Raw genomic sequence first — 25,710 nt, forward strand, 5'->3', positions numbered from 1 at the left:
AACAAAGATGGAAACAAAAGCTGAGCGTTGATAAGGCTTCAATGGTCAGGTTTACCCCAAGAGGAAGACATAACACATCCTAAAGTCTGGTTTCAGTTCTCAGCAGCTTTCTGAGAATTTCTGACCTTGAGATGTAAGATGTCACTGTCCTAGGGCTTGTCCACCTCGCCAGATTATTGAAATACCCAATGCTGGCTAAGTGTCAAGGAAGCAAGACCTCGCTCCCTGATTGCTAAGACATCCGGCCAAGAAGCTCTGGCAAAGGAAGGTCTCCTGAGTGCACTTCCTTCCATCCTGCAGTGAATTAACTGGGTCAGCTAGGGTCAAGGAGCAAATATCGAGTGACACATTTTTCTCCCTCTTTCCCTAACACGTCCCCAGACACGGCCTCTAGGGAGCAGGAGGACGGAAATGCAGGGACCGGATGAATGCGCCAGGCCAGGCCCCTCAGAAAGGAGAGGAAAGAATCTTCTCCTCTTATCCCTTCTGCAGATTGATCTCAGGTCTCCAAGTAAATGACTAGGAGCAAATTCAGGCAGAAAGGAAGTTGCTGAGACCGAGGAGAACTTGACCTGATAGATATGGATGTAAAGTACATTTATTCAGTGAGCTCCTACTTTGTGCTGTACTCTGCAGATACCTTCTCCTTTAACCCCCAGACAGTCGTGTGAGGCAGGCCTTGTTGTGCACCCCAACTTTACAGATGAGGAAAACAGAGCAGAGAGATTTAATCATTTGCCCAAGATTCCACAGCTGCCAGCATTGGCAGATCCGGGATTTGAACCTGGGCAGAGACCTCTCCGGAGGGAATCTGATTGGGGTCTAAACTGGAGGGAGACTCCTGCAGCTTGAGCTTCTGGGAAAAGTGTCTTCAAGGGAGGAGTGAAGTTGCCAGATTGGCAAATTAAAATACAGGATGCCCAGTTAAATTTGAATTTCAGATAAATGACAAATTAATAGTGCTTTAGTATAAGTCTTTCTCACGTTGTTTATCTGAAATTCAAATTCAACTGGTTGGCCTATATTTTGTCTGGCAGCTCTAACTATAGGGCTACTTTTGTTTCTCTTGCCTTTCTCTCACATGAAGTAAGCAATCTCCCCACTCCCTTAGATTTCTCCTCCTGTGTCCTGTGGCACGTCTGAGCTGTTTCCTCACCTAATCTTGCCTCCAAATCAGTTGTTACCAATGATCTAATATTGCTTGAACACCCATAATATGCCAGGGCTTAGCTGTTGTTCAGAGAGGGGTGGCCTGTGCCCTCTGGGACCATAGGTGTTAGGGTACCAGCTCTGGGCATCCTTGCTTCCCACCATAGAAGTAACTGCTGGTAGGGGTGAGATGTGCCACCAGAGGGCCAAGAAGACTCAGCTAACTCACTGTCTCAACCAGAGGGGTTCTGCTTCTAAGACGCTTATGTTTCCACTGACGGTTTCACTTGGGCAAAGATTTCCATAAGTAAAAACAAGTTATTGAAGATCACTGATCTGGGTTGTTCTGTTCTAAAGCAGTGCTTCTCGAATGTCGGTGTGCAAAGGGATCATCCAGGGATCTGATCAAATGCAGATTCTGATTCAGCAGGTCCGGGGCGGGGCCTGAGAATACACATTTCTAATAGTGCTGATGCACTGAGGTGTCCATGGAGGACACTTCAGTACTCAGTGTCCTCACAGACACGTGGACAGACATTATTTTTCTTTTCATCTTTGTTTCTTGATGTTATCCCTTAATCTATGCCTGTCTCTATATCTATCTCTATGTCTGTCCATCCATCTATCTGTCTATTGTCTTCACCATGACTGTTTTGTACAGGTATTTGGGCAAGATCAGTGTGACTGTCCATCCCACTGAGTGAGCAGTGAGATACCCATGGTTACCAGGGGGTCATAAGACAGAAGAGAAGGGACACAGTGCCTTGAGTTGTTCCTTTTGGAAGAGCATTCCTTCCTTGGATAGTGTGAGTTCTTAAATATGTCATCCACCCTGGAATGGTCTCTCCCTCCTTGATGTCCTACCAAGGTCAGAGTCCACCATAAGAATTTTATATTTGCTAAATGTGGAAGTCCAACAGACCTGACACCATTCTGAGCCTTAAAAAAAAATCTGTAACCCTTGCATGACCAAATGGGACTCTTTATGGGTTGTGTGGAATCCTAAGAAGTCCTCTGCACAGATTAAAGGCAGATCATGGCTTTTATATTGAGGTGGGAAGCCCCATGGAAAGACTGGCAGGACTCCCTGGCAGGGCCACTATCTCACTTTTGTGCTTCTGTAAAACAGCTTGCTTCTAGGAGAGTGGAACCTACCCCTAAGATCCTATTGGTTCCCAAGGCTCACTCATGATTGGTCCATTTCTAACACCTTATTTGCATATGATGTTGCAAAATGTTGCAAAGTCTTGACTGCTAGCCTATAAAAGCCTGTGTAAACCTACACATAGGGTCCAGAGCTTGGAGTGTTAACTCCTCTGTGCCTGCCAGCGTAATAAACCTGAGTTCTCCAACTTTCTGAGTGCTGCTTGGTCTCTCACCAAGATCCAGGTTGCTGTGACACTGAGCTGTAACACTTTGTTGTAACAATATATGAAGGAGATCATTTCCATTTCCTTCCCTGTTTTGTACAAATAGGAAACAAAATATTTAGGCCTGGGACACCAGCCCTGGCCTCTTATCTGATTAGATTTTTTTCACTTTCTGTTTTATCTCAAATGTACTCATTTCTGTTAGATTTATTGCTCTTCATTTTAAAAATTAAAATGAAGTGTTTATTTCTTGGCCACAGATGATATCAACTGCTTCTGCCTGGGAGTGACTTAATTCCCCCTCCTCTTCCTTTACAGCTGTGACCTAGTTAATTGTAGGTGGGGAACAAACTCTGAAATCGTTCGACTTTCTGCTTTGCTTAGAAATCTTGCTCCATTAAATTGTAGGATGTCCTCCTTAATAACAGGAAGTCAGGTTCCCAGATCAGCAACATTTGTGTCCTTTGTGCATTGAGATAAAGAAGAGTAAGTGTTTTGCCGGCAGTTTCCTGGTGGTTAAGTGAGAGGGGAGAGAGGAGAGAGGCAGACACAAGAAAACGACACAAAGATGAGTCACTCATTGCTAAAACAAGAGTCTAAACGCTCTTTGTTGATGGCGGATTGTAACCTCTGAATGTTCTGCCCTCCCGGCCACAGGGACAAAGGAGTAAGTGATTCAGGGTCTCGGTTTGGCTGTTTCATGCTGGCCTTTGGGGCACTCAACTCCTGAAACACCACATTACTAAGAAACCATTTTAACTGTGGAATCAACACGCATTACTAAGGTTCAGGCTTTTCAAGTCAACGAGTGGGTCCTTATGGTGGGAAGAAAGATTGGATTCCTTTTAACAAAATATTTCTTTTAAGTATTGAATTTCTTTTTCAAGTGGGTGGGAGGGGCAAGGAATGACTGAGTGGAAGTTCCTTAAGTGTTGATTTTCCATTCTGCATATGGCGAAAAGTTCATTTATTAGCCCCTACTGTGATACTCAGAGGCAAATGGCAGTTCTTTTGAAAAGAGTGTCAAAGAATGGAATTGGGAACAGTACAAACCATGAGTGACCCACATCCATTTCTCTCAATTGCCCTAAATCCAAGCATCAAGTTGTGTCGTGGGCCTAGATCAGCAGTTCTCCCGAAGTGTAATGCCGAGGGAAGTTTCAGTCTCACCTGGGAACATGTTCAAAATTCAAATGCCAGGGCTCTACACCTGATCCACTGAGTCCAAAAGTCTGGGCTGAGGCCTGGAAGTCTGTTTTGGCACATCCTGCAGGTGATTCTAATGCAGGCTAAAGCATGAGCACGCTGGCCTGGACTCTGAGGGAACATTATGACTTAAAGGAACTCGTCCTCGAGGCACAGAGACCTCAGTGCTGGGCTATGGCCATGCTTCTTTTCCACGGTAGGATCACTGAGGTGTTTATTTAAGAACAGCAATACCAGCTCTCTCCCTCAGGCCCATAAAATCGGAATCCTGAGGGGTGGGGCCCAGGCAAAGCATTTCATTAAAGCTTCCTGGGTGATTCTGACGGGAAAGCAGGGGCCAGGTAAGGGAGGGATGCTAACTTGGCTGGAATGCTGACGCCTGGGGAGAGGGGGCCACAGTCTGTCAAGCAGGATCCAGGCAGGCCTTGCAAACTTGACATTCCAGGCAACGGAGATGTCCAAAGCTACTGGTGGCATCACTGTGATGGGTGGCGGCAGTGGGGGTGGGGGGCGTTTCATTCGGAACCAATTGGTAGTAACCTGTCAGACCCCGCCTTGCAGGTCCCTCCCAGGTACAAGTGTGACAACTGCTAACTCCCCCTCCCTAAATTGGCACAGGTCAAATCCAGCCAAGGTCCCGGAGGCCAGCTGGCCCTAGCAGGAAGCCTCCACTGGCTCTGAAGCCTGGTATCTAGTGGCTTAGGGTGTGCTGGGGACCCTCATGTCCCCAGGCTGTGGTTGTTTCCTCCCTAGCCCGGGCTGGACCAGCATGCTTGTGCCTTTGACCCTGATCTGTGTCTGCTTCTCCGTGAAGACTGGAGCCTGCTGGGGCTGCCGTCCTGATGCCTCGCTCTAGCTAACCTTGCTCTAGTTGGGGGCCCTCCTTCAGATCAGATCAGATCCCAATCCCTCTCCTGTATCTTTCCACATCCTGATGCCTGAGCCTACTTCAAACCCACCACCAGAAGCCAACCTACATTCAGGATAATTTAAATGGGGCCACGGCCTCAATAGCCTGAAGCCACTGACCCCTAAAACACCCCAGGCCAGTGTGATCTGCCCACATGGCACCACCCAACCCCAACTTCCTTTTATTATGCTTGGCCCTCAAATGGCAAAACCTGCCCCCTCATGCTAAGGCCCCATGAGTCACTATGAGCAGAGTGTTCAGTGCTGAGTGTCCAGGGGGATGGAGCTGTGAGGACCACGCAGCATGCCACCTGAGCTGGACTTCAGAGCTGGACCTGGGTTCCAGCCTAGGAATGCGATGCAAATCAAGCAGACATGGGAAAGGTCAGGTTCACCCAAGGGCCACCTGAGCAGGGCCCATTAGGGTAAACAAGTCCTAGAGGTCAGCAGCTGTGTGTCTATCTGTGGGAAAGGTCCCAGGCTGTCTCAGGAGCGGCCAGGAACAGGACAGGGCAGAAGCAGTAGGGCAAAAGATGACTATCTAACGGTATAGATAAGTTCCTTTAAAAATTAAACATAGGCTCATCAGATGATCCAGCAATTTCATTTCTGGTTATAGAGCCAAAAAAAAATGAAAGCAGAGAATCAAACAAGTATTTGTACACCCACGTTCATAGCAGCCTTATTCACAAAAGCCACAAGGTGGAAGCAACCCGTGTCCATCAGCAGATGAAGGGATAAACAAGATATGGTATATGCATACAATGGACTATTATTCAGCCTTAAAAAATGAAGCAGATTCTAACACACAGGCTACCACGTGGATGAACCCTGAAAACATTATGCTAAATGAAATAAGCCCAGTCACAAAAGAACAAATACAGTGTGATTCCACTTGCCTGAGGTACCCAGAGTAGGCAAATCCATGGAGACAGAAAGTGGAATGGCGGTTGCCAGGGGCTGGGGGCAGTTTTCATGATGGGGACGGAATTTCAGTTTTGCGTTCTAAAGATGAATGGTGGTGATGGTTACACAACAATGTGAATCTACTTCATATCATTGAATTGTATACTAAAAAATGGTCAAAATGGTAAAAAAAATTTTTTTGTTTATGTATATTTTACAACAATTTTTTTTTAAAGATTAATATCTAAAACCCAGAGGGTTAGAGCATGTGAAACCTGCCAGGTAAATGCTTCACCCAGGAAATGAAGGAGTTGTCATCCTGGTTTGGGCTTCGAACACACGTTTAATTTCATGAAGCCCTTGCCATGTAGGTGGTTGTTTTTTACATTGTGAAATCCAGCCTGAGTTTTGGTGGAAGAGGTGGGGTGTTCCCTTGAGAGGGTGCCTCAGGCTGCTTAATTGTGGTCAAACTCACGAAGGAGGTCTCAGACCCGCCCATTACCTGTCCTTAATTAACAAGAAGCCTGCTCCCAGCTGTGACACAGCAAGGCCATCTTCCTGGGTTTATTAAGAAACACGAGCAGAAGGCACTTAGCTCCTAAGCGTCTCCTCACAGCCGAGTCTTAAATCATCACCTTTGTTTCTGCATCGAGGAAGAAATAACCAATACCCTGATCCAATTTCCTCCCTCTCTCATGGAAATTTACCTCAAATTATGCCACATAGAGACCTTTTTGAAAAAAAGGAAAGAATTCATCATACTGTATTGTTCATGACAAGTCAAACAAAGTCTCAGCTAGTTTCCCTTATAGACGTTCAGATGCTTTCATGGCCTGGGTGGGTGTAATTACGTTTTTTCTCTTGAATCATTAAAAGCCATTACATTTCTTCCCAGCGCCTGCTTTTCTACTCCTCCTGCCTGTCCAATTTTAGGGTTGCCAGTTGAGGAAAAGGACCTCTTGCAAATTCAGAGAAACAGTGAGCCTTAGGTTAAGTAATTGTTTCACTTATATGGGCCGTCTGGCGTCTGTCAGAAATTGGGAGGCCATGGAAGAGATCTAAACAAAGGGAATTTTTAAAAGATTTTTTCTTATTGAAGTATAGTTGATTTACAGTGTTTTGGGTGTACAGCAAAGTGATTCAGTTATATATGTATAAAAAGAATATATATATTCAGATTCTTTTCCATTATAGGTTATTACCAGATATTGGCAGATATTGAATATAGTTACCTGTGCTCACAGTAGGTCCTTGTTGTTTTTTCTATTTTATATCAGTCGTGTGTTTCTGTCAATCCCAAATCCCTAATTTATCCCATCTCCCGCTTTCCTCTTTGGTAATAAGCAAAGGGAGTTTCAGAAGGCTGAAGTGGGTACCTGCTGGAGCCCTCCTTCCTCCTCACCTGTACTCCTGTAGCTTGGCAGATCCCAACTCACCTGCTTCCTTCCCCCTGCAGGTCATTATGCCCTAGTGGGAGCTTGACTACTGCCCAAGCAGGGAGGCTGTGAAATCCCCTGTCAGGTAGATGGACCAGGGTCCAGCCTGCCATGCTTTCCCTCCAGCCTTCTGCCCAGCTGTGAATACCTGGCTTGCCTTTTTGTATGTCTTTTGGGATGTTTGCTCTCAGTCCACCTAATTTCTGGCCTTCTGGTAGACCTGAACTCTAAATTCATTATTCACAGACATTTTGATTGTCTGCTTTGCACTCATTGATTCCCCTTGACCTTTAAACTCTGGATATCTCTGGATGCCTGGGTCCACTGTCCTGATTTGCTAACCATAATCTGCCTGCATCTCCAACCCCAATATAATTGTTGGTTTTCCAAGCTCTGTTGCTAAATCCTAAGCCATCTTTACTACCCCCGGTCAGCCATGGATGCAGAACAGAGCACACCACTCGTAATCAGGCTAATTTAAATGGTTCCAAAAAGCAGCACTCCAAATAGATATTTTCATCCATAAGAGATCTTAATGAGAAAGTACAGTATTAAATTCTTCAGTGGTCACCCAGGCAACTCACCACATTGATGAGCTTATCCTAAGACAGATCTAGTTGTGTATATACCAAAGGATTTGCTTCTTGGCTCACTTTGAGTTTGTAATACAAATGTCCAATTCATGGACTAACCCAACCCTCACTCAGCAACTCCACTAAGGAACTCATGGTTGCTTTTCCTCTGATTTTATGTGTTTTGGGGTTTACTGTCATTGTTATGTGTGTTGTTTCATAAGAAGACTTTTATTAACTCTAGAAAATGTGAGGGACTAGAAGAGAATGGATTTGTTGCCACTACCACGTTGGAACACCGTCTCTAGAGGCAGACATAGCTGTGGGTGGTTGGGGTCCTGCCCTCTGGACTGGGTGACACTAAGGATACAGAGCACCAGTGTGGGACAACATGGTGGTCAGGAGGTGGTCTCCCGGCTGGGCTCCTCGGATGGCAGGCATCCTTTGTATCTCCACTTTCCTTTTCCCCTTGAGAAAAGCATTCTAAGAAAGCAAGGGGAAAATGTAGCTTAGAGAATGGCTTCCCAGAGTCATTATCTCACTAAAATTGCATCTGACCTACAAAAGTGGCATCGACCTCACCTCCATTAGCAAGGCCATTCCATCCCCATTCATCATGCCTCCAGCATTGTCATTGTCATAGTGTGTCATGTCTTCACTACTGAGTAAGAAAGGGGACACAGAGCTAACCCTATATGCCTGCTCTTTGAGAGGCCAAAACAAGGACAATGGAGACTCCTGTGACCCAGCTTAAGCTCCTCCAGGGTAGATTTTATGAAGGCACGTCACCCAAAGGCAGCAGAAAAAGTCACAAGCCTATGCTTTTGTATAAAATACACATTTTCGTTCATTCTTTGTCCTTATATTTCTATTAAGTTCAAGACACTAAGGATTTTAAAAAAAAAAAAAAGTAGGATTGCTGAATTAGAAGGAATTTTAGAGAGGAAAGAGACGCTTTACTAGAAATGAGTAACCAATGTTTGAAAACTAATCTATTATTATGAACCACGTAGTATTATACACAGGGTAACGCCCGCAGCTGGGGCAAGAGTTAAAAGGAATTTAAGCTATAGGCAAAAAAGTAAATGTTCTTGTCACAATTTACCTCTTTCCAACTCTACCTCCCTTCCTTTATGTCTGGAGAAGAAACATTAACTTCCTCCTCACCGAGTTATCCTCAAACATCCTCACAGATTCTAGACACAAATTTTCTAATGTCTTCTTTGTTCTACTTGGAGGGAAAGTTATCTCTCGACAGCTCTCCTCTGAGCAGTAACTCACCCGCGTGTTCCTTTGTGAGAAGGAAGTGGAGGTGGTTCTCAAGCAGCAAGCAGACCCTTCTCCCCACGTTACAGCTTCACTCCTGACAGTCCCCAGACCATTTATCTTTCCAAGTGTTTGCAAGCTCGAAACGAACCTGGGAGTCTATATTTTCACATAAGGCAGTGATCACATAAACACATACTTGCAAAATATATGTTCAAAAACCATCCTGGGCCACTGAGTTCCATGGAAACCAAATAATAAGAGATTAAGAGAGAAGCTGGGGGCCTTTAATTTCTCTTCAGGGTCTGGAATAAAATCAGGAGGCCCTTGATTTTATTTCTACTGGGGCCTGGCATGTATATGAGAACTGACTTTCGTAACCAGGGTAATTGATAGGATGACATCACTTTTATGGCCCCAGGATCCCTTGTGTAGTGGTTTGTAGAGCTGGGGTGGAGGGGGGGAATATGTCTAAACATAGCTCTTGGCGTGCAGCTCTGCAGCGCTTAAGCCAGAGGGCAGCTCCTGCCTTTCTGCTACTTTCCCAGGGACCCAAAATATTTTTATGTACCCGGCTAAGCATTTTTTAAAAATTATTCACCCACCCGCAGATGATCAGAGTGCACTCCCTAGCATTTATATGAACGGGTTCTCTTGGGTTCCCAGGTTAAAGAATGGTGACGTACTGATGACTCTTGGTCAGAGCTGGGACATTTTCCAGACCCAAATATGGGATTAAATGTGTGAGTGGGCCAGCCTAAAATGGCTCAGGGTTTCAAAAGATTGTTTGGGTTTGAGTTTTGCTGGTCACCCACTCACTTTACCATACAAGCACTATTTCTAAATATCCTTTTCCCAAAGAGCTGGCGCTGGGATTACAAAGTGACAAATGGGAACTTCTAGAAGTGTTTGGACTTTTCCCAGATGGTGGGCGTCAGAGTGTCAGGAGCAGAAGGAGAAGGAGGGGGAGGGGAAATTCTGGGCTCTCCTGCACCCTCTGTCCTGGTTTCCTCGGAGTCCATCTACAGGCCTGGGGTTCAGTCAGGAAAGAGGGCAGGTCGGCCCTCTAAAGGCAGCACTGTCTCCTGGCTGTGGGACCCCATCCTACCCAAAGGCCATGCATAGAACTCAATCAGGAAGGCAAGATCACTATCACTTCATATCCACTAGGATGACTATCATCAAGGACAGGCATTGATGAGGTTGGCAAGGATGTGGAGAAATTAAAACCCTCGTACACGGCTGGTGGGAACGTAAAATGGTGCAGCCACTATGCAAGAACAACTTGGCAGTTCCTCAAAAGGTTACGCTTGGAGTTAACATATGATCCAGCCATGCCACTCCTAGGTATCTCCCCAAGAGAGATAAAAAATATACATCTGCACAAAAACCTGTGCATGAATGGCCACAGCAGCACGATTCATGATAACCCCAGGGTGTAAACAACCCAAATACCCACCGATGGATGAATGGAGAAGCAACTGCGTTATCTCTACCCAGTGGAATTTTATTTAGCCAAAAAGAAGTCAAGTGCTGATACGGGTCACAACAGGGATGAACCTTGGAAACGTGCTAAGTAAAAGGAACCAGTCACAAAGACAACATGCGTGTAAAGTGTCCAGAACAGGCAAATCTAGAGAGGTAGAAGGCACATTAGTGGTTGCAGGTGGCTGGGGGAAGGAGGGAAAAAAATGGGAAGTGGTGACGCCTCTCTAATGGGGATGTGGTTTCATTTTGGGGTGATAAAGATGTTCTAAAATTAGACCGTGGTGAGGGTTGTACAATCCAGTACACTTTAAATGGGTGAAGTCCATTGAATTGTACACTTTAAATGGGTGACGTGTATAGTATATCAATTATATCTCAATAAAGTTGGGGGGGGTTAGAATACTAACAAAGGATTATGGGCCACCTTCATTTGAAGATTGAAGCCTCCAATTCTGCCCAGATCAGCGTTTTGGTTACACAAGGAGCTTTAATAAGAAAGACATTCAACAGATGGAAGAACTAAATGTACGATAGATTCAAACCTAATTTGGATCCTGGGTTGGAAGTCAGGAGGGGAATATGCAGTTCAAGTTGAATTTAGTAGCTAAGAGCGTATGTCACACAGAAATGTTAACTGTACACAAAACCCAAAAGCAACCTGCTTTCTACAAAACCTGAAGATGGTGGACGTTTCTGAACACGCCTGTGCTGCACCCCGCCCCAATGATGCAATGATGTGGATTCACTGATTTTCCAACACCTTCTCAGGCTCACTTTGGAATATTCTCCTTAGTTCTTCCAAGAGAACAGATGTGGCTTTTAGTAAGGCCTTAATTCTGGCTGAAATGTCTTGGCGTTGGGTCTCAACTGGGCGGGGCCTCAGTGTTGGAGAAACTGCCCTTTACCCTCAGGTTCTGTAAAGGATAACGTTAACACATTCAAGAGAATCTTTTCCAAAGTGCTACTTGTGCCTCCTGCTAGCTGACCTTGACCTGACAGATTGTAGGGGTTCTCCTGTCAGTCTTCACATTTTCTAAAAGAGATGTCAATAAGTCATCAGTGAATAATCAAGATGGGGTAGCTAGATTGCATTTCTGAATATTTTCTTCCGTTGCTATAAATAGACTTCTCTGCATGTGTGCCATTTCCTGTGCGCTGGTGTGTTTGCAAATTTCACTCATCGTGGCGATACACGTGACTTCCAACTTAGCATTTTTTCCAAGTTCTTCTCAAAGCAGTAATTATGTCTGGAAACATCCCTGGAGTCAGGCAGAGGCACTTATTGCTTTTTTAAAAATTCCTCTGTCTTTACAAAAACAGTAAAGGAGAGTCTGGGAGCAGGGATGGAAAACCCAAAGGCATGAGATCGAGATAGTGGGGCCACAGGTGGGAGCAGCCGGGAGAGGGGTGCCCAGTCAGGGCCCTGCATGGCCCCATGTGCACTTCGAGGTCCCACCCGCCTCTCCTGCCTTTGTCCCGGGCAGGAACTCCTGGCTTCACGACGCTTGCCTCCCCACAGGGTCAGCCCTGGATTTAGAGTCCCCAGGTTCGATTCCCTTCCCAAATGTGCAACCACAGATCCCAGCCTTCCTTCCTACCATTGATGTCACTCCAGAGCACACAGTAGGCAGACGAGCAGCAACTGACCCAATCAATGCCTGGACTCGTGAAAGGAGGGACAATGCAGAACCGCTCTTGGTTACATTCTCCCGGTATCTTATGATGTTCCCCTCCCTTCACACCCAGCAGGTCACTGATTCTTTACTCTTTAGGTTAAGTGATCAACTGCCTAAGTGGCAAACCACCTAGAAAAACCCCGATTTTCTGTTATTTTTGAAGAAAAAATAAAGTACTTAAAAGGAGCTGGGAGTCAGTAAGACAAATCCAGGTTGTTGGCTTGCCTAGTGAGCCTGGTGTCACATCCCAGCACCACTGCAATGTCCGTGTCACCTGGACAGGTCACTCTGACCTCCTTCTCTGTAAAATGAGGGTGCACGCACACACACACAGACACACGTACCCACACGCACACAGACACACAGACACACAGACACAGCACATCTGTATCTAACTGCCCCAAGCATGATAAATCCCTTTTTAAAGCATCATGGTCGATGGTAGTGGTGCTATTTGCATGCACAGGCTGTCATCTCAGATGCTGCCCTGCGAATGTCTGAATTAGCAGCCTAAAGTCCAGGGCAGAATCAGAGACAGGATTAAAGAGACAGAGCCCAGGAAACTGGGTAGCCTCCTCCACCGGCACTCGGGCACACCCTGTCCCTGTAACCTGTGCTTCCGTGGGCTCAAAGACACCTGCTGCTACTACCAGACTCAGACTGCAGATCCAGAGCAAGTCTCCCCAGAGGACATCCCTGTGCCCTTGTGTGGTAAAGACATCAGGGCAGTTTGAGTAGGTCTTGCTGTTCTCAAGAATTAATATGTTTATATTTAGGCATGTTTTTAAAAAGCTTATTATGGCACCTTTCAACTTAACAGATTCCCAGACCATAAGCTAAGTATATATTTCACTTTTTAAAAAATTTTTAAAGTCACATTATTTAATCAGAGAGTAAAACAGTGCCTTTAAAACTGTCCCCAACTATTCCATAATTACATGCTCTGGATAAGAGGCTGGTTCACAGCCAAAATCCCCAAAGGATGAAGAGCATGAGTCTCGGGACAGAGGCAAAAGCCAACCACGATAGAGCTTGCCTTTGCTTTTTTCTTGAAAATACCAAGGCAGTTAGCTAATGTTAATGGAACAATCACTTTCCACACCCTATTTCTTTTTTAATTTAGCTTCTTTCTTTTTCTCTCTCCTTCTTTCCTTCCTTCTTTCCTTCTTCTTCCTTCCTTCTTCTTCCTTCCTTCTTCTTTCTTTTCTTTTCTTTTCTTTCTTTCTTTCTTTCTTTCTTTCTTTCTTTCTTTCCTCCTTTCTTTCTTTCTTTCCTCCTTTCTTTCTTCTTTCCTTCTCCCTCCCTCCCTCTTTCCCTCCCTTCCTTCTTTCTTGTAAAATTATCTCTGCCGATGGAATGTTTATAAAAAGACAAGATTCCTTAGTAACCCCCACCCCAATCCTTTACTATGGGGTGTGTGAAAATAAAGGAATAATACTCAGGAATGAAATCATGCAGTTTTATCCATGGAGCCATTACTCAGGGAAAAATGATAAAACTCATCAAAGAAGAGTTTAAATGAAAATAACCTTCATCTATTCATGAAATTAATTAGTGCGTGGATCCTCTAGCAAAAGGAAAAAAGGGATCCAGAGAAGATGATTTAGAGAAACATCAATTTTGAAATGATCTCAAGAGTCTTCATCTCTCAGTAGTAGATAATATCCTTGAATTATCTAATCATGGCAAATGCTTCAAAAAAATTAAATTCAAATATACGCCACACCCTGCATTATTCACATCTGGTGACTTAATCCCCACAACAGCCCTGAGAGGTTGGTGGGAATCCCATCTCACAGATAAAGATCTACTAAATCAGAGAAGGTAATCTGTCTAAGGTCACACAGTTAGTGGTAGGGGGGAGTTCAGACTGCCTCGTGTCTGACTTCAGGACACTCCCGGAGTTAGTGTTGCGAGCTGTGTGCATTGTGTTCTACCACTTTTCTGATGATCTTAAAGGTTGAAGTTGAAGAGACAAGATAATCAATCAAAAGAATGAGCAGAAGGCAAATATGCCTCAGTAACTACCCTGCACTCAAAACGACATTGAGACTAAACACGCTCTTCCCTTAACTGTACAGGTCGTCTTGTCTGAATCCTCTGCCGCCAATTCCCTCCCCTTCTCCCTCTGGAATCGCATCTTTTGGTGTATAATCAATTGAATTAGGATACAGATGCCCTTATGAAACATGGTTAAAAAAATAAGCAAAACAACAATCATAATAAATAATAATAATCAACAATAATCAAAACTCAGAAGAACTTGATTGACACCTCAAATAGCTGTTCTTTAACTGGATGTCTTTCCTGTGACGTGATAAGGTCACAGAGCACTTATAGAAGATGGCCCATCCTGGGGAAGAAGGAGAGACTCCCTTTACCCGCTTTTACCCGCTTTCCTCCAAAATCGCAGATGTGGATGTTAAATCTAATAGATAAGTTTTCCCACTGCCCTTTTCTTCCTAACCTAAACTTGGGAAATTTTCAAAGTCCATGCCTTGGGTTTTTACAAATTGCCCACAGAAATAGCAGTTTCTCCGGGGTTGATCTAAACCTGGATTTTTTGCTTCGCTGTGCAAAAAAAAAAAAAAAAAAACCTCTGATTTGCGAAGTTTTAAGAGTTAAGAGACTAGATGGAATGCCTTGGGAATGTTGGCAGGGAGGCTGCAAATCCGTCCCCTTTCCCTCTCACCCTGGATGGAATCCCGGAGCCGCAGGAACACAGTGATGGCTCCGGGTTCACGTTCCTCCCCAGGCTCTGTTTGACCTGCCCCGGAGTCAGCCGGGGTGTCCGCCTCAGTCCACCCAGTGCCATTATCTGCGGAAGGAAGGCTCAGTTTTACCTCATCTCTGGGGAGTTCCCGGAGGCAGAGAGACCACATTTTAATTTAGGAGCCATTTGCTACTCCTTGAGGGAAAACAGTCCCTGAAGATGAGTGAGGGTGGTGGTGAGGGAAGGTGGGGGTGAGGAGACAGGAACAAGAGAGAGTTATTTTGATCGCATTTTTCCCGGGCTGATTATATCTTAGTGACATTTGAACTTTGGGAAAGAACACAGCCCTGCGTGTGGGGCCTGGGACCGAGGGGCAGAGGCGGGGCCAGGGGCTGGCATGGCTGCAGGGCCGCTGGGCTCCGAGGACCTGCTGAGTAGCTGGGACCGGCTGGCGTGGCGCCTGACTCGCCGGGCGCTGAGGACATGCCGAGGAGGGAACCTGCGGGGTCTGCAACTGGTGCTGAAGCCGTGGTGCATCTCCAGGGCTGTCTACCAGGTGGGACCAGAAGCCCTCTTCTGTTTCTTTGCAGCATGAGCAATCCGTGGGGAATGCTGGGGAAGGGGCGTAAAGGTGGTCACCCGGGTATCATGTGTAATAAATAAAGGGAGGGGTTTGCCGTGGTGCAGCACCTTCGAGGTGCCGGGCACTGGGAGAGGTGCTTTGTAAGCAGGACCTGATTCGGTTTTTCAGATAACCCAGTAACGTAGGTGTGTATGTCACCACTGGGGGATGAGCTTGTTGAAATAGGGATGGATGCAGGTTGTTCAGTTACTCAGCTGGTAAATGACAGAGCCCTGTGATTTACACCCAGGTTTTCCTGGCGCAAAGATGAGAATGCCCGTTCCACCAGTTCATGCTCCTCTCTCAAGAAATGCTGCCTTCTCAAAGTGTGTGTGTGTGTGTGTGTGTGTGTGTGTGTGTGTGTGTGTGTGTGGAGGTGGGGGGAGGGTGCAGGGGTAGCGACAAGCTGATGAGGGATGTTGGCTGTAGGGGGACAGGAGGGGAGGAGGGAAGAGTGCTGAGCAACACATCGGGTCCCCATTCTCACCTCCCCCCACTCGGGTGGCTTCCCTAGCAGCCTCTGAATTCAGACATCCACACACAGCCTCTTCTCAAATGTGAGAAAGAGGGAAAGCTTTCTGCAGAAAGGTGGCCCTTCTGAGTCAATTGGCGAGGGCTCCAGAGTTCTTAAAAAGGGGGAAACCAGAGTCTGCTTTCCTGTCCATCTGTCCAGACCCGGGCGTTAAGCCAGGCCCCTGCCAGCCACGGGGGGTGGGGGGACGCCTCAGTCCTGACAGCGCAGCTGCACCTGAGAGGATGGAACCAGACTGGCCAAGGAGGGTGAAGGTAAATTAGCAGGGGGGTGGCTCCGCCCCTGCCCTGGTTCTGGAAGGAAGGTGTCACTAGCGCTTCCGCAGACGACGGCTTTTGGTACCACATTTAATTTCCCTAAGTCAGCTTGAGTGGTTTCGGCCCTCTCTTTGTTAGCTGGCTCCCCATACTGCTTGGAAGCAAGCAGGCACAGCTGGCCTTTGTATTTTGGGGTGTAATTTGGCGGCATAGAATCCCTTAATGAACCGTAATGGCTAAACAACACAGGACTACGTAGCTCCCACCCCCCACCCCCCTCCTGGCAAACCCGACTTGCCTTGAAGCGACAGCTCCTGGGAGGACGTGCCCAGGAGCCCTGACTTCAGGGAGCCACAGCCCTCCCAGAGCCCCCACTCCTGCGTCTTCATCTGCCCTGTGGCAGACAGGATGAAGACCATTCAAGTGGCTTCTAGAAATGAGGTGGGTTTTTTCCCAGAATTCTTGTGTTTGAAGGGCACATATCTATAGGTTTACTATAAACAGCAAACACGCCTGTAATGGATCATCTATAAAAGAAACTTGGGAGAAGACTTCCCGAATTTGACAACAATCTGAAAAGTCTGCACAATGTTTCCAATGACAAATGGTGACTCTGAAACAATTCTGGGGGGAAAAATCTCCCCCAGGGGAGATGCAGGCGATAACTAGCATGGTTGCTTGTCCGTCTGATGATTTTTCTGAAGACTTGGTTTAGAGTCAGATCTCAAGGAGCTTGGTGTTTGGGGGTAATTCCTTAGTCGGGATCAGTCTGTCTTATTTGTTGCTGACTTCAGGAGTTTGGGAGCCCTGGCGTCTTACCTCGGTCTCCCACTCTGTCTCCTACTTGCCATCTCTCCATTTCATCAACTTACGTAAAAATCAAGATTCTAAACCAAGTGAGCAGGGCGGGCCAGCCCCACATCAGGGGGCTTTTTTAGGACCTCCCTTCATGTGATATGTGTGCTGAAGAGAACATTGAATTTTTGGCTACTAGACCTGGAAAAAAAAAGTATTCCTACTTCACCAGTTCATCAGACCCTCACTGAATGGCGGTTGTGTGGCTGGCCCTGGGTAGGCAATTAGGACTCAAAGGCTAATCACACCTCATGCTTGTCCATAGTTTGTCTCTGGCCAAGCCAGGCTGGTTAGCACAGAGGACAGATGCCTATGACCCACACAGTCTGTCTGCAGCCAGCAGGTCATTCCCACAGGTGGGTCTGGAATGCATTTGTTGAAGGAGAAGCCAGGATGGTAAGTCTAACTAGTCCACTGACCAAGGAGGCCAGGTTGACCAGTTAGCTGTCTACATAACCAGGCTAGAGAGCTTGAGGAAGGCAGGGAAAATGGAAGCAAAAATTAGCTGCACTGGACCAAGGTAGACTGAAGGAGTCCCAGACAGAACTTACCATCTCCTTGGCAGCTTTACCTACTCCTAGGCCCATCCACACTGGCAAGCAAGGTTGGTTTAAAGGGACACATAAAACAAAATACCCGCTTGACCGCAGGAGCTCACAGCCTGCTGGGGAAGAAAACAAACTGAATTTTCAAAGAAAGATCAGGGAGTAACTAATTTTGCTCGGGGAGGACTTTTGAGGAATTCTTTCATTCTCTCATAGGCTGCAGAGGATAGCTTCCTAGGAGTATAAAGGTTAAATAAGGGGGTATTTGTGAAAGGGTACTGCAAATACTATATAATGCAAAAGGGAAGTGTTGTTTTTGTTGGAGTCTAGTAGATTTACAATATTTTATTAGTTTCAAGCATACAGCATAGTGATTCAATAGTATTATGGATTATACTCCATGTAAAGTTATTACAAAATAATGGCTATATTCCCCTGTGCTATACAATAGATCCTTCTTGCTTATCTGTTTTATACACAGTGATTTGTACCTCTCAATCCCCTACCCATTTCTTGCCCTTCACCCCTTTCCTCTCCCCACTGGGAACCCCTAGTTTGTTCTCTGTATCTGTGAGTCTGTTTTCTTATATTCATTTGTTTGTTGTCTTTTTTAGATTCTACATATAAGTATTATCATACAGTATTTGTCTTTCTCTGTCTGACTTATTTCACTTAGCTTAATGCCCTCTAAGTCCATCCATGTTACCGCAAATGGAAACATTTTATTCTTTTTTATGGCTGAGTAGTATTCCATTGTGTATATGTACACCACATTTTCTTTATCCATTCATCTGTTGTTGATGGACACTTAGTTGTTTCCCTATCTTGGCAATTGTAAATAATGCTGCTATGAATATTGGGGTGCATGTATCTTTTCAAATTAGTGTTTTGGGGTTTTTTTCAAAACCCAAAATTCCTGGGTCCTGTGGCAGTTCTATTTTTAGTTTTTAAAGGAAGCTCCATACTTTTCTCCAGAGTGGCTGCACCAATTTACATTCCCATCAACAAGTGTACAAGGATTCCCTTTTCTCCATATTCTTTTGAACATTTGTTATTTGTGTTCTCTTTGATGATAGGTTGCTGCCATGTCTTGGCTGTTTGTAAAGAGTGCTGCCATGAACATTGAGGTGCGTGTGTCTTTTCAAATTAGTGTTTTCATTTTCTTCAGCTGTATACCCAGGAGTGGACTTGCTGGATCATATGGTAGTTCTAGCTTTAGTTTTTGTTGTTGTTTTTTATTGTACTATATTCTTAGTGTTTTTATCTTGGGAAAGATTCATCAAGAGCGCCTTTACTTGCTAGTGGTAAGGTGACTGATGGCCACTGTTATGTATTTTCTTTAGGCAATTGTGTAAGAAAAAGCTCTCAGTGTTTCTTTTCCCTCAGGCTGGTATCAACTCACAATGCTTCTGATGCCTAATGGGTAGGTTTTCCACACCAAGCAGTTCTGACACTAACTGCCTGGAGTCAGCACAGGTTCAGGGTGAGGGGTTGGTCCTACAGGACTGCCCAGCTTCAGACAGAAGTCACAAGCAGCAGGTCCCCTGTGCTCCCACAACTTCTGGCTGACTCGGCTACAAATCGGAGTTTCCCACCACCCCCTCCTTGGATTCAGTCATTTGCTAGAACAGCTCACAGAACTCAGGGAAACACATTTACCAGCTTATTATATGATAAAGGAAATGAGAAAGGATACAGATGAATGACTAGAGGGAGAGATTCACAGGGTGAGGTCTGGGAAGATCCTCAGTGCAGGAGCTTCTGTCCCTGTGGAATTGGGGCACACCACTATCCCAGCATGTGGGTGTGTGTTCACCAGACCAGAAGTTCCCCTAACCCTGAACTTTGGGGATTTTTTACAGAAACTTCATCACCCAAACATGATTAATCATTAACTCATTCTCCAGCCCCTTTCTCCTTCCCAGCAGATGGGAGTGGGGTTGAGATTTCCAAGCTTTCAAGCTTCTAATCATGGCTTGGTCTTTCTGGTTGACCAACCCCCAGGCTGAAGCCATCCAGGAGCCCAAGGAGTCACCTCATTAGAACAAAAGATGTGCATATCACCCAGGAAATTCTAAGGGATTTAGGAGCTCTGTGTTAGGAACCAGAAGCAGAGACCAAATATTAAAACAAAAGATGATCCTAGTGCTTTTATCACTCAGGAAAAATTACAAGAGTTTGAGAAGCTCTGTGCCTGAAATGGGGGACAGAGATCAATCTTTTTTTCTATTATTTTATAGCAATGCTCTCATGGTTTACAGTCTTCGTTGGCTGAAGTGATGGCTGTCACTTCCTGTCTAGACTTTTGATTCAACTGGGGAGCTTTTAAAGCCACCCTTGCCCAAGCCCAACTCCCACAGATTCAGATTTAATTGATCTGGGGCCTACGTATGTATATGTTTAAAGCTTTCCAGGTGATTCTATTGTGCATTGCAGCTGGAGAGCCTCTGAGCTGAAGGAGGCTCATTCCACTGTCAGACAGTAAGCAGATGCTTACAGAAACCCCAGTAGGCAGCATCTGTGTCACTGTGGGGACTACTTTATATACATATGTATATAAATTCCATGAGTCTTATCTTAGACTGAATGACAAAGACCATGAGGGTAGGTCCCAGCAATGCAGATTCTTAACATGTGGTTCATGAGATTAGTAGGAAGCACTAATTGAGAGGAAAAGGTATCATGTGGCACCTAAAAAATGAGGGTCATAGGTCATGACTTGACAAGGGTATCATGAGGATTAACTCAGATAGTTCAAATGAAGCCCATTGCTTGGCACATCAGAAGCACTTAATAAATGTGAGTGGCTTTATTATTACAAGAATGAACGTGATCACCCATGGTCAAAACCATGAAGAGCGTGTGATTCGTCATTCAGTGTGGCAGTGGCCTTCTGTAGCACAGGATTTGGCTGCAGCTCTGGAGGGAAACTTTCCTCGTGTCCAGATCCCCATTGTGCTCTCAGAACAACTTCTCCAGCTTTGCTGCAGCTTCTCAGGCAGTGCATGTGTCTCCCCTGCAGGGACTTTTGTCTTTCTGAAGTGTCCCTTACTCAGGACTTGCTTATCACAAGGGCTAATCACAGAGCCTGAATCTTACATAATTGGGGATACTGTAAAAGAAAAAGAATAAAAAACTATACAGTCTGAGGTGTGAAAGAAAAATCACAGCACATTACAAGCATAAGAAAGCTGACAAATACCCCCAAGCCAAACACCATGAAATCCAAAAAGTAACAAAGTTATTAATTAACAGCCTAACACATCTCCATTATATATTTTCCCCCCACACCTTGGCTGCCCACTCCTCCAGGCTTCATAAGGCAGTAACTTTGTACTATTGTCTATAGATAAAGAAGAGAAAGAAAAGTTGGTCTTTCCGCTCACATAGTTGGTCAAAACCTGTCCTTTTGTTACTGTTGGTTTAGAAAGGTCTCTGTCACATTCACTGCTTGTCACTGGAAATGTGCACATGCTTAGAACTGTTGTCAGAGTTGGAAAGACTTCTCTCAAGTTCCTTCTATGTAAGCCCTCTTATTGTACCTGCTTGCTGTGAATAGTAAAACTATAGTAAAGGGGGGCTCGAAACCAAGGAGTTCTGAAAAATGTCACTTGTGTTCTATTTCCTTTGATAAAGAAAAAACTGTATAGTGCCTTTACAGCTGTCTATGTTTTATATTATATGCACACCTAACAGAGGAAACGCTGTCACTTTTGACTGGGGGTGATGGGAACCAAACTCTCGACTCGTGGCTTTACTGGTCTGATGATTGGAAGATTTCTCTAGACTAGCTTCTTGTTCCCAGCACTTTAAACCTGATTTCTCCTATGTGGAGGCCACATACTTCCATAGCCAGGTGCTGGAAGATGCAGTAAAATCTAGATAAGACCCCAGGCCCTGTACCTTCATAGTCAATACTCAGGGGTGAGGATGGCTGGAAGCCATTCCTTCAATGGTACGGTCCATTTCCATCTTTTCACTGTTAGATGGAAATGCCTGTGAACTTCATACTTATATCCCTCTAAACCCAAACTACGTGTATCCCAACTCAGCTTCCCCTGAGCTGAATTCCAAAGCATACCCATGGCCATTCCAATGCTACCTGATCAAGAAGGGAAGCTTACCAGAGGGGAGGTCAGCACAGACAGAGACAGCAGCCGTAACTGACGGCAATTTCAATAGTTCCCTTACGCAAGTTATGATGATGTGCACAGATTACCAAGAGTCATCCCAAAGACCTGGAAGACATCGCAAAACGTGACTAGCCTGACTTGATATAAGCGTCATTAGCTTCGTGGTGTATCCACCTTGGTACCTCCCACCCCACCCCCCCCATCACTCCTGGTTGTGCAGGATGAACTACAGGAAAAATGAGATAAAGAAGACAAACATCCCAAATCGTTGCTCTGCCATGGATGGCTTCTGGCCCCAGAGACAGAGAGCACATATGTGTAGCATATGTCAGCCTGTTTTAAATTTTTTTTTTCAGTTGGATGTCATTCGTTTTTTTCAATTTTTTTATTTCTGGTCTGTTGGTAGAAATGGCACTTTTCATGAGAATTGACAACTTTGTTTCTGTTTTGTTGGGTTTTTTTTTAATTTTCTGAGACCCGCTGAACAAAGCACAGAGAGGAAACTTGCCTGCTCTTCCTGATTTTAGAATATAAGCTGTTGGGGAGAAACCAGGAGTGAGGAAATGGATGTTCCCACCTTCCTCCAGGAAGTGTGGCTTCTGACATGGTTTTAAAATCATCTGTCTTTCACCCATTGCTGCTTCTAGAAGAAAATACAGACCAGTGGCTAGAGCAACACCCAAGCATCAGGAATTTGGAGAAAGTCCTTTTTTTATTTATACAGAGTGGTTCTAACCCAGTGCTCTGACACTGGCCATCTGTGGTTCACAGAGCCAGGCCTGCATTGACCCGCAAATACTGCGTTTCCCACAAACACTGACACCTCCCCCCCCCACCGCCAAAAAAAAAACCCAAAACCAGACAATAGGTAAGTCAACAAATAAGATGACTTTGTCATCCCAGGATGGGGTTTGTAGTCACAGAGAATGGTTTGTGGGTTTTCATCTTAGTCAAAATTTTGCTTCTGAAACTGAGAGGTTCTAGAAATACGAGTGATTTTGAAACTGCAGCTTTATCAAATGTCTGCATGATTACAGTGATGTCAGCGGTAAATTCTCTTAACGAGGAACAATTCTTCTATAAGGGGATTGGGTTTTCGGTGATTCATTCGTATCTTCCGAAACAACTCAAACAACCAGTCTGGGACCGCCGGATGATGCCATGATTCCCAAAAAACATTCCCACATGTGCAGAGCCAGGCTTTGATGCTCAATTTGCTATTTTTGCTGTTTCTCTTTCATCATTTCGTTACGGCAATGTATGTTTTCAAAGGGCTGTGCTTTTTGTATTATTTAGTGCCTCCATATGGTGTGAGGCCTTAGCCTTTCCTCTGATGATCTACAACATATGTTATGGCTTGCACCAAGAACAATTAGCAAATTTATTCTTTTCCTTTGTACCGTTTGTCGAGCTTGTGCATTTGTTTGCTTTAACCTTCCTGCCACTTGTGATGGTTGTCAGTGCCTGTCGGTAAAGGATGACGTGTTTGCATTTCTGCCAAAGGGCTTGAATGTTACACACCCTGTCTTTGCAATGGTATTTTCTTACACTGACAAGGAATCATGTCTTTGCAATAGGACCAGAAGCAATACTCTCATTCTTTAATTTTCTAATTCTTCTTTGATGCTGATAGTATTTGCAAACAACAAAGGAACTCAGTTTTTACTTTGTTTGGAAAATATTTTTGAGTCTGACATGGGGTGTGGTTTCATCCTCCTTGAAAGAATTTTCCTTGATTCCAGTGAGAACATAACACTTTCAAGTTTTAAAATTAGCTGTCAGTTACCACATCAAGCATCTCTCACTTCGGGACAGTCTCTCCCAACATACGCTAATCTACTTTCAAAGCATTGTGGAAATCAACTTGGAAATTTCACATTTGACAAACATCATACTACGTTTGAATAGTGAAGGCTTCTAAATTTCTACTCAGGTGGGGCTTGAAAATAGTAATCCCAGTGGAAGGAGAATAGCCAGTTTTTAAGCCTTAATTGCACATTTGTTTGGGGTGGGTCTTCTGGGGTGGGGCTGATGGAGAGCAGAGGGGATCTAATTTCTCTGCCATTGCCTTGAAATAATGATTATTTAACAAAATGGCGAGTCTTTGCCTAATATCTTCAAAATGCTGTATTCTTCACAAAGTGTTGTCTTTTCAAAATCCCATCACTCAAGAAACAATGTTTTGCACTTCCTAGCTTCAAGAAAAGCACATATGCATATCTTTATATAGTTTACAAAGTACTGTCAAACGCGTTCACTTGTTTTTGATCCTCACCACCACTGGGGAGGGTTATAAGTAAAGGCACCGTATCAAGGCTCAGAGAAGTTGGAGACTGGCCTCCGGTGGGGCAGGATCTCAGCTACAGACATTCATTCTGGGTCATGACCAGCTATGCAAGTGCTGTGATCTGAAGTAGGTTCTTTCTACAGAGTCATTTGGAAGAAGATGGGGAGCAGTAGCCTCAACGTTCAAACATTCTAAATTTATTTCTAGCTTTTACAGTGAATCCTGGCACAACTTATCCTACCCAGTCTCCTCACTAGATGAAGCTTCACTCATTTGGGTGTTTGTTCGTTCATCTAATAAATACTTAAAGGACACCTGCTATGTGCCAGATACTGTGCTGAGTTCTGGAGACAAGACCGTGAACAAAACCAAACATGATTCCATATTCTTAGAGAGATTGTATTCCAGTGGTGGAGTTCTGACAATCATCCATTCACTCAACAGCGCTAATAGGATAATTATGCAAACTCATGGGAAGATAAAATTGGAAGGCAATGCTCTGAGGACAAGGTACCCCATGGCCTAAGAGGGTTTAATGGGGGAACTTGCTTGTTCTGAGACATCACAGGAGGCTTCCTGAGAAGGCAATAGATGAGCAGGGATCTTAAAGTTAAGTGAATATTAAGTAGGCAAAGGGGGTGGGCAGAAATATGTACCAATCCCAAGTTGCTACAGTGGAAAGGAGGACAATTAGACTGAATTTGTCAGGCTGAGCATCACACATCCTTCTGGAGTAAGTGCAGTGCGCTTTCTGTCATTTACGATGACGGTGACCACACCGCTTGCCCACTGGTGGCTCTTCACTGAGCAATGTCCCAGCCCAGCACTGGGCCTTCTGAAAACCAGCTGGCCTATTTTGGAAGCCTCACCAACCAGCCTCAGCTGGAGATTTTCTTCATTCTCAAGGGTATGAGTTCATCTGCAGACCAGATGGGTTCCTAATAAATGGTGATTTTTGCAATCTGATTATTTTCATGTCATGCTAACTCCCTTTGGAAAACAGAAACAGGGCATGGCGTCTCTTTATCCTCTTTCTAAGTGAGAGGAGAAGGGCCTCGTGATGGTTGCACACCCTGCATTTTGAGAGAAAACATGCAATGTAGAACTAGGGGGTGTTTCTGCCATTAAGGGTCCACTAACAATAACATTTTAATTGTGGACCATCGATTCCTTTTTCTCATGGGGTTCATGAATTAGAGTAACTTGGGCTTATGCAGTAGATACCTTGGAAATCTCAGTGACTTAACACAACAGAAATTTAGTTCTCACTCACAGCGAATCCAACATGTTCTGGTTGGTAGATGGCCTTCCCTGGGATCATTCAGGGTCACCTTGTGACTCTTCCCTCCTCTAGGGTCTCAGTGGCCTATTTATTTGGTAAAGAATGACATGGAAAGGTCAAACCTAGAAGCAAAGCTTCTCCCTTATAGTTGCATCCCATTGGCCAGAAGGCAGTCACGTGTCCACCCCCAACTACCAGGGATGCTGGGAGGAGCAGTGGGGTGGGCAGCTGGCCTGCCCATCGCAGAGGGTTGAGGGCTTGTACCCCGAGTTAGTGACTTAGGTATAGAATCCCAGTTCCCAGACTAAATCTTCTCACCCAGAAAACAAAAATGGCTGACTGTTGTCTTTGGGATTAAATGAGGCATTATAGGTAAAATACTGAGAGCGAGCCTGATAAAAAATAGGAGCTCAATAGACGGTTAGCCATTATTATTAATTTATTCATTTGCTACAAAATAAAAGCAAATTTACAGGTACTTGAGCCTTTTGTATCATCTCATCTGA

The 25,710-nt window shown here is 44.9% G+C and overlaps 1 protein-coding gene across 9 annotated transcripts in view; it reads left to right on the forward strand.

Moving 5' to 3' along the window:
- The window catches only part of FRMD4A (FERM domain containing 4A), a 576,901-nt gene that overhangs the window by 288,090 nt on the left and 263,101 nt on the right, over positions 1-25,710 (forward strand). For 2 of the 9 annotated variants that reach the window (XM_074358291.1, XM_074358289.1), the window contains exon 1: positions 13,528-15,247. The exons of 6 other annotated variants lie outside the window; for them this stretch is intronic. In XM_074358291.1, coding sequence (XP_074214392.1) covers positions 15,089-15,247 — 159 coding nt within the window. In that variant the 5' untranslated portion in view covers positions 13,528-15,088. Of the gene's footprint in view, positions 1-13,527; positions 15,248-25,710 lie in introns of those variants that run through there. One more of the 9 variants, XM_074358288.1, reaches the window with a different exon arrangement.

The sequence above is a fragment of the Camelus bactrianus genome, chromosome 35, assembly GCF_048773025.1.
Source record: "Camelus bactrianus isolate YW-2024 breed Bactrian camel chromosome 35, ASM4877302v1, whole genome shotgun sequence".
Taxonomy (NCBI): Eukaryota; Metazoa; Chordata; class Mammalia; order Artiodactyla; family Camelidae; genus Camelus; species Camelus bactrianus.